The sequence below is a fragment of the Melospiza georgiana genome, chromosome 7, assembly GCF_028018845.1.
Source record: "Melospiza georgiana isolate bMelGeo1 chromosome 7, bMelGeo1.pri, whole genome shotgun sequence".
NCBI lineage: Eukaryota > Metazoa > Chordata > Aves > Passeriformes > Passerellidae > Melospiza > Melospiza georgiana.
In genome coordinates, this window is record NC_080436.1 from 4,600,266 (window position 1) to 4,617,690 (window position 17,425).

The 17,425-nt window shown below is 48.5% G+C and overlaps 1 protein-coding gene across 5 annotated transcripts in view; it reads right to left on the minus strand.

Annotated features, from left to right (window-relative positions):
• The window catches only part of HDAC4 (histone deacetylase 4), a 181,566-nt gene that overhangs the window by 83,800 nt on the left and 80,341 nt on the right, over positions 1 to 17,425 (minus strand). For all 5 annotated transcript variants that reach the window (XM_058027487.1, XM_058027485.1, XM_058027486.1 and 2 more), the window contains exon 4: positions 1,901 to 2,145. In XM_058027487.1, the coding sequence (XP_057883470.1) occupies positions 1,901 to 2,145 (245 nt within the window). The remainder of the gene's footprint in view (positions 1 to 1,900; positions 2,146 to 17,425) is intronic.

Here is a 17,425-nt window from a genome sequence, read left to right on the forward strand (position 1 = left end):
TATTTACCATGTGCAGCACTAATCCCCCTTTGAAAAAAGGAGCCTATTACCAATTCGGAAAGCTTACGTTGCCATAGCAATACTCCAGCACTGGGAAATATTTATATAATGTCTCATGTTTTCACTTGCAACAGCCATCTTCCACACTGGACTGCCCACTGACCCTGCCTGGTGTCTAATTCCCAAAATCTGAGCGTGTCCAGACCCACCTGCAGGCACTGCCCTGCACCCTCTGCTCCTGCAGTCCCACCATGGCCCACACGCTCAGCCTGCAGCTCGTGCTGGTGGCAAACGTCCAACGAGAAGTTCCTGTGCCACCACTCCCAAAATGTGTGAGCACAGCAGCAGGTAACCTCCTGCTGGGGTCAAATCCAATGAGGCATTTTCTGTGTTCAGGGAAGGGGATGGAGCTGGGAAGGGCATTGTCCTGGATTGCCAGGCAAATTGTGTTCTATTTGCCATCTGTATGGCAGCTGTCTTCTGTTCAGTGGGCAGTTTTCCTTATCTCTTCCACAAACAATCCTCCCTCTGGGGAGACACTGCTGATAACAGACTATTGAATGTCACTGCATGGCTGATAAGAACTAGAACATCCCATTGGGAGATGTGAGCCCAGAGGGAGGAGCCAAGCATTGCTACCCAGATATAATCCAGAGGTGTTTGAGACACCAGCACGGCTTTCTCCACGGGATTCCCAGAGGAACAGCAGCTGCCTCTCCTTCCACTGGATCTTCAGAGGAACAATACATCCTTCTCTACAGATCCCCCTGCTCCAACAGAACCACCCCTGACACTGCAGGAGGGCTGCAGCCACATTTCCAATGGGACTGCCACCAACAGCCTGACCCACAGGGTGTCAGGCTGGGTTCTGACTCTGTCACTGTTGTTCTGGTGCACTGCATTGTTTATTTCATCCTTTTATTTTCTTCCCTATTAAAGAACTGTTATTTCCTGCTCCCATATTTTTGCCTGAGAGCCCCTTAATTTAAAATTTACAGCAATTCAGAGGGGTGGGGAGGGTTTACATTCTCCATTTCAGGGGAGGCTCCTGCCTTCCTTAGCAGACTCCTCTCTTTCCAAACCAACACAGGGCTGCAGCCCCGTGACAGTGTTCACAGGGTTCTCAGGTTGAGGGAAGAGACGAGGATCTGACTCCATGTTTCAGAAGGCTGATTTATTATTTTATGATATATATTACATTAAAACTATAAATAGAAGTTTATAGTTTTAATGTAGAAGAACTAGAATAGAAGAAAGGATTTCCTCACAAGGCCAGCTAAGAATAGCATAGGAAAGAATGTTAACAAAGGTTTATGGCTCAGACTCTCTGTCCGAGCCATTTGTGATGTGAACTAATGGCTGTGATTTGCCATTAATTAGAAACGACCAACATGGGCCAATCACAGACCTGCCTGTTGCATTCCACAGCAGCAGATAACCATTGTTTACATTTTGTTCCTGAGGCCTCTCAGCTTCTCAGGAGGAAAAATCCTAAGGAAAGGATTTTTCATAAAAGATGTCTGCGACACAGCGCCAAGAGAGACTGAGGGAGCAGGGAACGGGCTCAGCCTGGAGAAAAGGAGGCTCAGGGGGGAGCTTCTGGCACCCTGAGAGGAGGGTGGAGAGCAAGGCCAAGAGGAAACAGCCTTGAGCTGTGCCAGGGAAAGTTTAGACTGGAGATCAGGGACAACATCTTCCCTGAAATAGTGGCCAGGTGCTGGAACAGGTTCCCCAGGACAGTGGTAGACTCATCACACCTGGAATTGCTCAGAAGCTGTGTGGGACGCAGCGCCTGGGGACCGTGGTGGCACTGCTAGGTTGGTGGCTGGAATGGCTGATCCTGGAATGCCTTTCCAACCTCAACAATCCCCCAATCCCCTCACCCCCGACCCCCCCTTACCTTGATGTGCTCGTGCAGCTGCGCCTCGTGCTGCCGGGAGAGCTGCTCGTGCTGCCGCTGGAACTCCGCGATCAGGATCTGCCTCTGGATCTGCTGCTTCTGCTTGAGGGCCAGCAGCTCCTGCTGCAGCTGCTGCTCCCGCAGCGTGGGCTCCGTCACCGGCATGGAGAACTGGTGGTCCAGCCGCAGGTCCATGGGCACCGAGCTGGGCGCCACTTGCAAGGGCAGGGCTGTGCTCACGTCAACTGCGGGGAGAGCACGAGAGCGCGGTCAGCGGGCTCCTCACCCAGCAAAGGATGGAGCAACCGGGGTCTGGATCGAGAGCAGCACCATGAAATTCACACCATTCCCTTAGGGGTAACTACAGGAATTCAAGGATCAACAAGTTTTCCACCAGGCTGTGCTCACGTCAACTGCAGGGAGAGCACGAGAGTGCGGTCAGTGGAGTCCTCACCCAGCAAAGGATGGAGTAACCAGGGTCTGGATGGAGAGCAGCACCATGAAATTCACACCATTCCCTTAGGGGTAACTACAGGAATTCAGGGATCAACAAGTTTTCCACCAGGCAGCAGCTCCTACAAACCCATGTGTTTGTGACACGCAAAGAGCATCGTGTGTGTGACCCATCCGTGCCTCCCAAACACGCACACTGCTCTGTTCCACTCATCCAGCACCACTGGAAATGAGGAGGATAAAGAGTAATCTGAGACTTCACAGAAAGGATTAATGCTGACTTGTCATGGATGAACTGATGGACTGCCATGCTCAGGAACATGAGGCTCTCCCTTTAAGAAACTCATGCAAAAACCACGATGTGTTGTTGTATAATAAATCCCAAACTGGTTTGGCTTGGGAGGAACCTCAAAGCCTCTCCAGTGCCACCCCTGCCATGGGCAGGGACACCTTCCACAGTCCCAGGCTGCTCCAAGCCCCATCCAGCCTGGCCTTGGGCACTGCCAGGGATCCAGAGGCAGCCACAGCTGCTCTGGGCACCCTGTGCCAGGACCTGCCCACCCTCCCAGGGAACAATTCCTAATTCCCAATATCCCATCCATCCCTGCCCTCTGGCAGTGACAAGCCACAACCCCCCCTTTGCAATAACTGAACACAGCTTGTTTCTCCTAAAAAAAAAAAAAAAAAAAAAAAAATTACTGCCATGGCATGAATGACTAAAAATCTTCTGAATTCCACCTGAGTGACAGTTCTGCCTTTCACGGGTATTCTGTATTAGCAACATTTGCTCACTCTCTCTCTCTCTCTCTCTCTCTCTCTCTCTCTCTCTCTATCTCCGGGGCAATCCCTCAATAACTCTGCTGAGAGCTTTGAATGAACATCATTTACAGGATAACAAAGGCTAATCCCTCAGAAACACTGAGCTTCAGCAAAACTGGAAAATAAAGGTGGGGGTTTTTTTCTCCATATCCTCTGTCAGGACATTAATTTTATCCATCCCAGGGAGAGCGTTTTCATAGGGTTTTTCTTCTCAAATATTCTCATGGAGCAGAGGTCCAGGAGCATGTTCACCCCTCCCTGCACCCAGCTCAGCCAGGGAGAAGGAGGAGAAGACTTTCTTTTTTTGATGGAAACATTTTTGGCAAAAGGTCACATTACTGGAAGTGTTGCTATTTTTCAACCCACAAGCTCTTCCCTCCACTTCCCTATTGTTTTCCTTCCTGTGGCCTTTTCTGTGCTCCCCTCTCTGCCCAGCAGGACCACAGCGAGATTCCTTGCCATGGATTGATTCTCAAGCCACAGGCAGGGATTTTGGGGAGAGCAGCACACTCTGACCCAGAGACAAGCACTCAAACTCACCTCAACACTGTGTTTGAGGTCCCTGGGGAGAGCTCAGAGCTCCTTCCAGGGCCTAAAGGGGCTCCAGGAGAGCTGGAGAGGGACTGGGGACAAGGCATGGAGGGACAGGACACAGGGAATGGTTTTTAACTGACAGAGAGCGTAGACAGATGGGATATTGGGAATTAGGAATTGTTCCCTGGGAGGCTGGGGAGGGGCTGGGATGGAATTCCCAGAGCAGCTGTGGCTGCCCCTGGATCCCTGGAAATGTCCAAGGCCAGGCTGGACAGGGCTTGGAGCCACCTGGGACTGTGGAAGGTGTCCCTGCCCATGGGAGACTGGATGGGCTTTGAGTCCCTCCAAGCCAAACCGTTCTGGGATCCCACGTATTCCCCTGTGTCCTGTCCCTCCATCCCCTGTCCCCAGTCCCTCTCCAGCTCCCCTGGAGCCCCCTCAGGCACTGGAAGGGGCTCTGAGCTCTCCCTGAGCCTTCTCCTCTCCAGGCTGAACACCCCCAGCTCTCCCAATCATGCAAAACTCAACCCAGTTCCAGGCAGAAGGAACACCCTACCACTTGTGACTGTGCCTTGAGATCCATTCCTCCCACTTTACTCCCCCCAAAAAAAGAGCCTTAAATCGCCATTCCCTGCTGGAAAACAATCCTAAGAAAACCTGCCCAGTCTCCCATTTCCCATGCAATGGGAGTCCTGCCCCCACAGCTGCAAGGATGAGGACCACAATTCCCATTCAGGGCTGCGGCAGAGGCTGCGTCATCCCTGACTCTCGGCTATTTCAGGCTCCAAAATTCCCCTCTTTGCCGCTGACCCCAGAGCCCTGGCGAGCCCCAGCCAGCCCTCCCTGCTCAATGAACACAGCCCCACAACAAAAACCTGCCTGTGCTGCACCAGTGTTTGATGGGACACTCGAAAATTGCTTTTCTAGGCCCTGCCTCCAGAAGGCACGAGCACAATCGGAGCCGTGACGTGAGCCAAGGCACAAAGACGACATTCAGGACTGCCATGAGAAATGCCAAAGCCATGAATTAGGAGACAAGATCCTAATTATGAATAACAAACTATCTCACGGTCTCTCCCTGCTTTTATTTCTTCCCTGTAGGAACAGAAAGCCATCAATCTTTAAATTTCTTTTTGTCCCGCCCATCCTTGGCATATAAGGAATTATTTTTTTCCTGTGGTCAAGTTAGCCTGATTTTAATTCCATGGTCGTGTTACGATGATTTTTATACTAAGTTAGAACCATTCTGCTGGTGTTTCCCTTCCCAAATAAATAAAACATGGCTGTACATCAAAGCCTGCTTGCATGCTGCACGTTAATTAAGACCTAAAGCACTTCAGTCCCCCTCAGTTGCTGGTGGAGACTGGAAATCTGACATCTCTCAGCTCGTCCTTAACACACTGAGGGGAAAAACCCAAAACACAGGGAAATGAAGTGACAGTCTCTGACTTGACAGCAAAGTGAACTTTCCACAAAAAGTATTTAATCATGGAATCACAGGATGGATTGGCTTGGCAGGAGTCTTAAAGTCATCCCATCCCACCCCCTGCCATGGGCAGGGACACCTTCCACTATCTCAGGTTGTTCCAAGTCCTGTTCAACCTGGCCTGGAACACTGCCAGGGATCCAGGGTGGGCACCCTCTGCTAGAGCCTGCCCACCCTGCCAGGGAACAATTCCTAATTCCCAATATCCCATCCATCCCTGCCCTCTGGCAGTGGGAGCCATTCCCTGTGTTCTGTCCCTCCATCCCTTGTCCCCAGTCCCTCTCCAGCTCTCCTGGAGCCCCTTTAGGGACTCTGAGCTCTCCCTGGAGCCTTCTCCTGCCCAGGTGAGCACAACCAGCTCCCCCAGCCTGGCTCCACTGGAAAAATTAAAAACATTTCACATAAAGACATTACATTTCACATAAGGCATTATCAGGGGACTTTGTATGTGTAGATTCTCCCACACTTCAAAATGGAAAATACCTTCTCCATAAGTCCCAAGTGCTTTGGAAGGGATTAGGGGAAGGTGACACTCTAAACCTGTGAATACACTTTTCAATAAAACTAACAGCAATAATTGAATTTTCTTCCCATTCTCTGTTACAGCATTTTCATTCTGGTCTTTAAAGGATGGAAATACAGGTTTGAGTCCTGAAAGCACATTAAAATTTTAAATCAAAAATTCAGTACGAGATGCACCAAACGAATATTTAAATTCAAACTCTGTTTCAGCATAACCTTTACTTAAGGTTAATTTAAAAAATATTCACAGAATCCCAGAACCACAGAGGGGTTTTGTTGGAAGAGACCTTAAAGGCCATTACATCCCAGCCCCCTGCCACGGGCAGGGACACTTTCCACTAGACACAAAACTGAAGGATTTTTATATCAAATGCTGTGGCCAAAATTGCTCTTTCCTTTCTTTTTTTTTTTTTTTTCCTTGATCTTATACTTTTTTTTAAATTAAATTTAAGCAGCGCAGAAAAACTGCCTCTCACATTTGAAATCCAACATCACCTTCAAAGGGAAAGTGCAGGAAATGCTTTCCCTGAGCTCTCCCTCCCTGCGGCACAGAGCGAGTCCTGCTGAACACAAACAGCTCCTTCCCAGCTCCTCTTTCTGCAACAATTCCCTTTGGAGAAGGGAAAGAAATCCCATCAACCTCCCCAAACCTGCTGCAAAACTTCTTCCCAGCTCCTCTTTCTGCAACAATTCCCTTTGGAGAAGGGAAAGAGATCCCATCAACTTCCCCAAACCTGCTGCAAAACTTCTTCTCAGCTCCTTCCCAGCTCTTCTTTCTGCAACAATTCCCTGTGGAGAAGGGAAAGAAATCCCATCAACCTCCCCAACCCTGCTGCAAAACCCCGGGGAATGAGAGTCTGCTCAAGGCTGGAGGAAGAAATCAGGACACATCCCACCTGCCCATGGCAGAGAAAGCCTGGGAGATTCTCAAAATCCCAAGAAAAGGGCATTCCAACCTCTTCTAGTGACTCTCCAGTGCCTGGTGCCCTCCCAAATCACTGCCCTCCAGGAATGAGATGTCCCTGGTGGCTGACACTCCCCAGCCAGGGCTTTCCAGAGCCCATGGACTCAGCTTCTCCCTCTCTCCCACCCTTTCTGGGCCGGGGCTTTATTCCCAGCTAATGAGTTTGCTTTTTAATTACTGCTGTGCCAGCCGTGCCCTCGGGCCAGGCTCTGCCAAGAGCAGCACGTCAGCCTTTGGGCACCCACAGAAAGCAAACACAAAGCCAGAGGATGTGCTCAGAATCCCAAACTCTTGGCTGATGCCATCAGATCATCCCCATCCTGCTGAACCACCCAGCAGGATGCTGAGGAAGTGTGAGCATGGATCTCCCCCTCTCAGCATTATTTCCAGCTCTTTCATCCCCAGGGAAAAGCAAAAAAAATCCTGTGTTTATTCCCTGACTTTATTCCTCAGGGCTGTCCTCAGTGTCCAGCAACAGTTTTGGATTTTTAAATAATTCCCTGTGTTTTGAAAGGCATTTAAACACCAAGTTGCTGCTGGCAGGAATGCCTTGGGCATATGGGGAGCGTGACGCTGGCTCTGAATCCTCAAATGCCGTTCCTATAACCCATCACCCCAGTTTGCCTCCAGAACCAGCCTGGAAAGGGAGGTGAACAGCAATTGCTGACTCTGAGCACAGCCAAGGGAGCACTTGAGGTGGTTTATTCTGGCAGGAAGATGTGTGCCAGTCGAGCATCACTGGATTATTGTGAATTAAATCCATCCCCTCTCCCAGCAATGGCTGGAGCGCTGGGATCCCCTCTGACCCAGGGATCCTTTTCCAGCAGGGCTCCCCCTCCCCAAATTGCTAAAAACCCCCCGAAACACAGCGAGATGGTGAGATCAGAGCTATAAATAGCACTGAGCTGCTGCAGTATCTGACTGCAGTGCAGGATAAAAGCAGTGGATTTTGTGGGGAAGCGGAACGAAGCCGTGGCACAGCACCCTCGGAGCTGGCTCCATCTCCACACATCCCACCCAGAAGGAGAAATTAACAGGAGAGGGGGGAAAAACACGTTACCAGCTTCACTTAATTCTGCATTTTTATCCTCTAGACAAGATTGTGCCAAGCTGGACTGGAGGAACCCCAAAGTTGTCCAAGAGCAGGTTAGGGCAGGGCAGCTCCAGGACACCAACATCCCACCGAGCATCGTGCAGGGGCACGATCAGGGCACAGTCCTGCCCCTCTGTGGATCCACACCAAATTAAAGAACTATCACAGATTTATGGAATGGCCTGGGTTGGAAGGAGCCTTAAAGATCACCTGGTTCCAAACCCCTGCTGGGTGGGACAGCGGGAGGAAACAGTTCCTTCTGTTTCACTCAATTCTTACCTCTGTTATCCCATTTCCAAGGACCAGAATGCCAGGGAGGGCATTCTGGGCAGGAATTAGCCAACAAGCTTGAGCACCACAGCCCAGTTGGACCAAAGGCAGGTCAGCACCCTGGGAACTTTGGGACAGCCCAGGTGGGTGCTGCAAAGGCAGCCTGGATCCTGTCTGGGAGCACAAGCTGGGAGTAAACAGCAGCCGAGGTTTCCTACGAGCTCCACGCACGCTGCAGCTCGGCGAGGGCTGGAGTCACTCCCTGCTCAGGGAATATTTCCTGCTCTGTGAATGGGAACTGAAATTAATCATCCCATCAGCCATGGAAACACATCGTGAGGCAGCACTCCGCAGGCAACAGATGGAGCTTTAAATGTCACTCACTCATTCATTGCGAGGAAACTTCTCCCTGATTACTACCGAGACCTGCAGACAGAAACAGGGTGCAGAGATTCTGCATTTCTACATATCCAGCTCTCCTGAGCCTAATTCCTGCCCTGAACAGACCTCATCAGCATTTATTAGGAACCTACACAGAAATTTTATTTGTGACGATAAGGAAGCCAAAACTTGAAGAGCAGACCACTTATCCTACTGGCTCCATCTTAGATTTAAAGCATTAAAAAATGTCTCTTCACTTGAAGAAAAAGAAAACCCACCAGGCCACATCCACAAAAGACAGAAAACAACATTTTCCAGTAACATTTTCCAGTGTTTGCAAGGAATCCCAGAATGGCTTGGCCTAGAATGGATCTCATTCCAACCCCTCTCGCCTCAGAGCAGGACATCAGAGTTTGGAAAATTATAAACTCCCATGGATAAATATCCAGGGGTATTTCCTTAATGAGAACATGGAGAGTTCAAGGTCCACACCAAAGCCTTGATGGCACAGGCGTCTCCAACAGAGATGTCTCCAGCAGATGAGCCTGTGCAGGACAGAGCAGCTCCAAAGGGAGACACTCCAGTTTCTCCACCTCCTCTTCAACCATTATCCCACTTTATCTCCTTGCTGGTTTCATCAGTGACATCTCTAACAAATGAGTGTCTTGGATGGAGCCAGAGCTTTTTGTGAAATTAAAGATAATGGAATGAAAGGAGTCGGCTTGGACTATTTCTCATTTCCAACTTCACACAATTGTGGGAAACCTTTCCTGGAGGTTTCCTTGCATGGCGTGGATAAGCAAAACCCACTTGAGTTTCCATTGAAAAAGATCCCCAATCTAAATAAATAATAAATAATAAAACAGGAAACAACAAAAATAAATGTACAGCTCTTCTTAAAAGGCTCAGGAAGCTGTGGCTGCCCCTGGATCCCTGGAAGTGTCCAAGGGCAGGCTGGACACTGGGGTTTGGAGCCACCTGGGATAGTGGAAGGCATCCCTGCCCATGACAGGGGGTGGGACTGGATGATGTTTAAAGCTCCTTCCAACCCAATTCATTCCAGGATTCTGTGATTCCTGGGAATGTAATTTCACCTGCCTCTTTGCTCCAGGCATTACCCAGCAACTGAACCTCTTTGATCCATCTGTCTTGCTTTCAGAACAGGAAACTTCTCTCCTCAGCAGATCCCCAGGACAAAATGCAGAGTTGGAGGAAGCCCAGCTGCACTTCTGTAGAGACAAACCCACATGGATTTCTCACATGCTTCTCTCTAATCTCACTCTGAGCTTCCTTCAAGGGAAAATGACACTTTGGAGAAGAGAATTAAACATGGAAGAGATGGAGCAGGAGCCAGAAAGTCTCATTCTGAAATTACATATTAAAAACTCCCATGAGAAAAAAAAAAATAAAAATTCCACCTGGGACAGCTCCCACCATCCCAGGTGGATCCAAGCCCCATCCAAGCTGGCCTTGGGCACTTGCAAGGATCCAGGGGCACCCACAGCTGCTCTGGGCACCCTGTGCCAGGACCTGCCCACCCTCCCAGGGAACAATTCCTAATTCCCAACATCCCATCCATCCCTGCCCTTCCTCAGCCTTAGGCCACTACCCTTTGCCAAAAGAGAAGGTGAAGCAAAATTCTGAGGAATTTCCTGTCCCACTGTATTTCAAACAGCAAATAAATGGCTCTTATTAGCAGGAGAGTGAGTTCATTTGTGTCACCAGCCAAGGGACTCCCAGCTGTCCAACAAGCCCCAAAATGTGCCCATCTCCTTCATCATGACAAAAATAAAGCAGCAAAAGGAGCAGCTAAACAACAAATTGTAATAGGAATGCTGTTCCACAGCTTTTGAAAACTCACAGAGAGCTCAAAGGCTGCAGTTTTAAGTAGAAATCCAGACCATGGTGGAAGAGAAGCCCATCCAAATGGGTAAGTAGCCCACAGCTTCCTGTAGCCCCCTCTGGAAGGGCTTTACTTCCAAATAATGGATTTAGTCAGGTACCAGCTGTGTTAGGACCACGATCATGCTTGTTGTCCGTTCAATACAATGAAGATGCATGTTAAAATACAGAAAAAAAAGCCTTTTAAGACAGTGTCATACACAGGCAGCTTCCTAGAGAAATTCAAGTAACCTCAACCCATTCAAACCCCTGGGTAGCACAGGGAAATGGCTTTTAGGGAAAGGTGTTTTTCCTAAAACACCTTTTTATTCTGGCAGAACAGGCAGGGGTTGCCCTACTTGGATGCACACACCAAAACACACGCCTGGGCTAAGATTTCTCTTAAAAAACAGAAATTTTCCATTGTTTTCCCCCCAAGACCCAGCAGATGAACTGAATACATGAAAACCCAGAAAGCTGCTCCCCAAATCCTAAAGGATGAGGGCAGATGTTCCCTGCACTCCCCGTGGCAGCAGGATTCCCCACGTCACGGATGGCTCTGCTCAGAGGGAGCTTTCCCTTGGCATTCATCCCCAAACCACTGACACCAGGTGGCCTCTCAGACATGGCACAAAACCTCAGGGCTGCTTCTGCTGAAAACCTGCCCAGCCTGTGGCATTTTCCTTCCAGGTGCTGCTCCTCAAACAGAGCCAGACCACGCAGGGATCAGCCTGAAGATGAGTTTTAACACAACAACGCACTGGGCATGGTTGTGGAGAGTTTTGGATATTTCTCACAAGGAATCTCACTGGGATTCTCCATCTCCACCCTGCTCTGCTGAGAGCCTACCTGCAGTGCCAGCTCTGGAACTCCCAGCACAAGAAGGATGTGAAGCTGCTGGAACAAGCCCAGAGGGTGCCAAAGGATGGAGCCAGGCTGGGAGAGCTGGGCATGTTCACCTGGAGAGGAGAAGGCTCCAGAGAGACCCCTGAGCCCCTTCCCGAGCTGGAGAGGGACTGGGGACAAGGCATGGAGGGACAGGACAGAGGGAATGGCTTCCCAGGGCAGGGATAGATGAAATTCCTGCCTGGGGGCAGTAAGGTCCTGGCACAGGGTGCCCAGAGCAGCTGTGGCTGCCCCTGGATCCCTGGACGTGTCCAAGGCCAGGCTGGATGGGGCTTGGAGCAGCCTGGGACAGCAGAAGTGGGGTGGCACTCATGAGCTTTAAGGTTCTTTCCAACCCAAACTATTCTGTGATTCTCTAAATGCTGTTTTTCAGCTCAATTTAAACTTGCCTTCCTAAGGAACAAACAGCTCCATGAATGAACACAGAGAGCCGCTTAATTTTGTTCCTGGGAGCTTCTAGACTGAAACCTCACACTTCTTTTATGAAAAGCTCTGAGCTGGGTGGTCTCCTGCTGAGCATGGTGAGCAGCTTCCCACACCACAACACACCTACACTGCATCTACTACAGCCCCAGCAAGAGGGGAGCGAGTCCATCCTCGGAAATCCTGATAAATTCTGGATTATCTTGCTTAAAAATGCAACTTCAGCTGCAAAACTTGGACCTAATACAGGGTTTAGGGATTCTGGCAAATTAAATGGTGGCTGCCTCTTTCAGTGGGAGGCTACAACTCTGCTCCAGCTACGTTCAGGCACCAAACTTCCCTGCCAAGGAGTAGACTGCAGCCTGATCCTTCCACAAAAAGAAACAGGATGCTGTGAGCAGCCCGAAGGTGAGAGACATAAAATATCTGTGTAAGGATGGAGCTCCTGTATGTACCCAAAATAACAGTGAGTCACTTTTCAGAGCACTGGGAGAAGATAAAAGGCTCGGGGAAGGAGCTGAAGAGGGTTCAGGGATTCAGCTGAGCGAGGCTTGGGAGGACACCAGGGACAAAAGGCACTTGGGAAGTTGGAGAAAGAGATGAAAAGGACATCCAGGCAGCAGCTGAGGAACAGCTGCAGGAGGCAGGCTGAAGAGGAAGGCTTTTAAAAGCAAATCCAAGGAGGTTAGATTGATTCAGTGAGAGAGAGATGGCAATGGCTTATCTGCTGCCTCCCTGAAGTACTACACACCCTGGGTATTAGCAATAAACGATGGAAATGGGACATCCAGGTTTGCTTCAGCATTCCTGGCCAAAACACTGTGCAAAGAAGCTCCAAAGAATACAGATAATCACTGCCAGAATCTTCTGTAGGTAAAACTTCTGCTTGACACACAGCTAATCCCTTCTCCACTGAGCAAACCACACCTTGCATTAACTGTGTTTGATTTTCAGGGCACTTTAATGAAGCTCTGCACTCTGCAGGGTCATCCCTCAGATTTAAGAGCCCATTCCTCCAAAAGACTACAGAAACAAGTCATTCTTCCAGGGAAAGCCAGACCAGCTGAAATATTTAAATGTGATTTTTTTTTTTTTTTTTAGGATTTCCCTTGTCTCTTTGTGATATTTTAGAATTCCACTCGCCCATATTTAAATTTTTTGCACATCTACTTATTTACAAATGAAATTTTTATGACTTGCGCTCACCTAGATGGGATTTTTTAGAGTGATTTTTCACCATGAGTGAAAACACTGCCCAGAGCAGCTGTCCCATCCCTGGAAGTGTCCCAAGGTTGGATGGGGCTTGTCCTTGCACTAGCCCAGGTTGCTGCATCCATATTTTCTATGTGAACCCCATGCTATGCATATCCCAATGTTCCAGAAGCCCACAGGACATGGTGCCTATGAAAGCCCCTCTGCCTTCCCAGCTGATCAACCCAAGGAGCCAACACAGGGAACAGCATTTCCAAAATGCCATTATTACCATTTTTTTTGCACATGGAAAGGTCTTGCAAAGAGATGGATTCCTGCACACGGCTGTGTCAGACCAGCCCTCTCAGCAAGGGAAATAAGGAGCCAAACTCCAAACACATTCAATCCTGCATCAGCGCTTCCAGCCCAAAATAAAGCTGCCTTCAATCACCACAGCCTAATCCTCCCCTCATTCCTCCTGTTTCCATTCCCATGTTTCCACTTCACAGCTGATTTGCCTCAAGTTTGCTTCTCCCAGGGCAGCAGCCTTGAACTGCAGAGCCCTGCCTTGGCGGGGACCGTGAGACAGCGCCAGCTCCTGGCCTCGGATCCCAAGCCCTGCAGATTTCCTAAGGACCTCACTGTCCCTGCACGAGGTCCTCGAGGTCCAGAGGTGATGCCTGAAAAATGAGGGAGCTGTCAAAGCTGCAGGAGCTGGACACTGAGGGGCTGGAGCGTGTCCATGGAAGGGAACAGAGCTGGGAAGGGAATGGAGCCCCAGGAGGGGCTGAGGGAGCTGGGCAGGGGCTCAGCCTGGAGCAAAGGAGGCTCAGGGGGCCCTTGTGGCTCTGCACAGCTCCTGACAGGAGGGGACAGCCAGGAGGGTTGGGGAGCTGACCAGGGGAGGAATCAGGAGAACTTTCTTCCCTGAAATGGTGGTCAGGCTTTGGAATGGAGTCACCACCCCTGGAAGTGTTCAAAAGCTGTGTGGATGTGGCACTTGGGAACATGATTTAGTGGTGGCAGTGCTAGGGGGCCAGGTGGACTCAGAAGGTCTTTTCCAGTTTTAGTGGCTCCACCATTCTGTCCTGTGTGAGGATGGATCCATGAGACACCAACAGAAAGGAAGCTGGGGAAATTTTCAGAGGAAAATAACACAGGCCACAAGACACTGAGACACTCACATCAGCAGAGGCAGTTTCAGATAATAACTTGTTTTACAGGCCCAACAGAACCAGACAAACCCAAGCAAACCAAGCCCCAAGGAGGAAGGAGCAAGAGGCTGAAGCTCATTACAGTCACTTTGATCACCAGTGCGTTTTTAGAGGATGCAAAATTCACTCCTGACCTTACCCAAACTTTGACTTCCCCGTACGATCATCACTCTGTCAGAAATGCCATCTCGGTATTTTTAGGTGACAGTACATTTGTTTGTACTGTACATTTCTGCTGAGAAAACTTGTTATGTTTTGTAGGTCACTTGGTTTTACCATCTGCCTTGATTTCTGCTCAAGGAAAGTGTTGTTTCTGAAATCCTGAGTGCTGCACACGAACTGGGAGACGTCGGAACCAGCAGCAGCTTGATTTTGTATCATCCCAGTGGAAACACAGTGGAAATGCTTGCTTTAAACTAATTACTTAGTTTAAAGCAAGCATCCACTTAAAAGAAAAAGGAAATATTTCTCAGGAAACAAATCAACAGCTGTGGGTTATTACTTCCTGGATAATGGGAAAAGGGTCAGCAAAAGCTTGGGGTGGTCAGTGGGAAGCCATTCCCCCTTGTCCTGTCATTCAGTGTCCTTGTGAAAAATCCCTCTCCAGCTTTCCTGCAGGCTCAAAAGTTTGGAAATATTCTACAATGACCTTAACAAAAAATAAAAAAGACATGAAGCTTATTGGTAAATGAAACCTGAGGTGGGAGAGATCCCTCAGTGCAAGGCCTCTCCTCCCATCTCGGATGCCTGAAGGAGCTTTACCACACTGACAGTGACAAAGTAAAGCACTGTGACAACTAGCTGATCCTTGGGAAGGCAAACACAAAATTATTCAGTCAGGTCTTGGAATTCTGTAGCGGATTTGTCCTTGTTTTGACCATAATCTCACAAGTGATGCCAGCAGCAAACCCATCTGGCGCGTGTAAGACTAAATATCTGCTGCTCGTGGAGATCAGCCTCTCAAAATTAGCATTTCTGCCGAGATCTGGTTTGTAGTGGCTTAAAGAATAAACAAGTTCAGCTTCCTGTAAAATGCTGCACTCCTTCAGACTGCTTTGCCCAGGGAGTCTGGATTTGTTGGCAGGTAAAGGAGATCCTGGAGTGATGAGCTGCAAAGAATCATGGAATGGTTTGGGTTGGAAAGGAAACCTGTCCTTAATACTTGCCATACCCACCCAGAGATGCAGAGCTCAGGATTTCAGATGTAAAGCAGCATTTGGGTAGAAACCAGCATAATATTTAATTCCAAGGTGTAAACAGCACCCTGAATCATGTAACAGCTCCTCAGAAGCTGAAATTCTCATCCTGTGGGATAAAGAGTAAAGTGCATTCTAAACTGCACAAAAGCCTCATATGCACCATGCTCCAGCACTGTCTCAAACCCTAGCTAAAGCTGCTTTGAAAGGACTAGAATTTGTCTTAATATTATGCTGATTTTTAAATCACCTGTAATTTGCATTTGTCTGTCACCTCATGCACCTCACTGAAAAAGTCATTTTTCTCTTGTGGGACAGAACTGTGCTGTAGCTCCTGCACCACCAGCACCCTGACCAGCAGCAGGAACTTTGTTAGAACACACAGCCAAATCTCTGCATTGAAGCCCAAACGATTTCCAAATAACACTGAAGAAATAATGAAACTAAAACACAAAAGAGGAGCATACAGACAACGTGGAAAAGTATACACTGTTAAGCCTTTTGGCAGAAGTCCATGAATATTTGAGTAGATGAGTATTTACAAGCTGCAGGAACTTGGTGGGGCTTGGTGATGTACAGAGACAAGCTGCCAAGTAACTGCATTTTCTACTTTTCTGCTGCAAGGAGCCTTTTCCAACCCAGCAAACAGCAGCACCACTCCAAAGCTCCCGCTCTGTGCCCAGGAACACAATTTCTGCTGGAACTAAAGAGAAAACAGAGATTATCCAACAAATATGGGGGGTTTGGGATATGAGCAAACCCCACATTATTGAGCCTGACAGTGAAAAGCTGGCACCTGTGAGGGAGTGTTTGGGAAAGGGAGGGGGGAATGGGGTCTTGGATGACTGAAATCCCCTTCAGAGTGGATTAATGCACGTGTTCCTGTTGCATACAGGTAGAGATATAAAAGAAAGCTCTTATAAAATATGGTTTAGGCCCTGTTACTCTAGCTAAGCTAGTAGTTAGCTTGCAACTTTAATGTGAAAAATCATAAGAATGAAAGCAGTTAGCACAACAAGCTATTCTGGTAAGAAAACTGTTTGCACCTGTAACAAACAAGAAATGTGTCCCATGGGAATCAGTGAACAAAATATGGGAATTAACCAAGAATAGAGAGATTTGACTGACACACACCCTGGCCATTTACAGACCAACATACTGAGTGTCAGTGCATTGTCAGCCAGTTGGGTCTAACACAGTGCCTTCTGATATCTCCTATAAATATCAGCTTTGTGAATAAAGAATTGGCTTTCCTGCATGAAGAAAGTGAGAATGAATGAATGAATGAATGAAGAAAATGAGAAAGAGAATGAAGAAGCTGCTTTACTGCAGCATGTTCCCAAACCAAGTGTTCCTGGTGGCTCCCCAATGCCTGGCTGGACAGACAGACGTGGAGCAGCTCCTCAGGGACACGCTGCACAGGGAAGCAGATGAAGTTTCCTGGCTGCTCACCCAGGACACCTGATACTCGTGTCAACACGGCCAGCACCTTCCCTGTGTCACTCCCATCCCTGATCAGCCTTGGGACACGGCCAGGTCGTGTGTCCAGAGCCCAAACAGAAGTCAAACCTTTCCCTGCCCTGCCATCCTGGAAAGGGAACTCCAGAAAATTCTAGGATTTCCTTCTCTGCAATTTTAAGGATTACTCCACGCCAGCGTGGGGTCACCAAGGTAAAGCCCTCAAGGACCCAAAAGGTTTTTTTTTTTTTTTTTAATATTAAACCTATTTACTAATTTTTCAGTACCAGCCTTTCCTTCTGCCTTTTCCACAGTGTTATCTCCTAACCCAATGGGCTTTGAACTCCTGAGGCTTTAGAGACTCTGTTACAGGGATGGGGGAGAGGGATCTGAGTTTTGTTTAGCACTAATTCAAGACATGATAAATCCCTGGGACAGGGATTATACAAGCATAATACAAATATGTATACATATATAAGTATATACAAATCCCTGTATCAGGGATTTACATGGAACGTGAAAAGAATTTTATTTCTTCCATCTATAAAAAAGTTTGATACCTCCAAACATGGTAGGGTGTGGTTAGGGGTATTTTTTTGATAAAATTCCAGTTTTACTTTGGTAGCACAACATTTGCTTGAAGGTCAGGCCTGGTGTTTCCCAGCAGGAAAAGCTGGCAGCTTTTCACACCCCACAGGCTATCAAAGGCAGGACAGGGAGACAAGGAGCCCTTC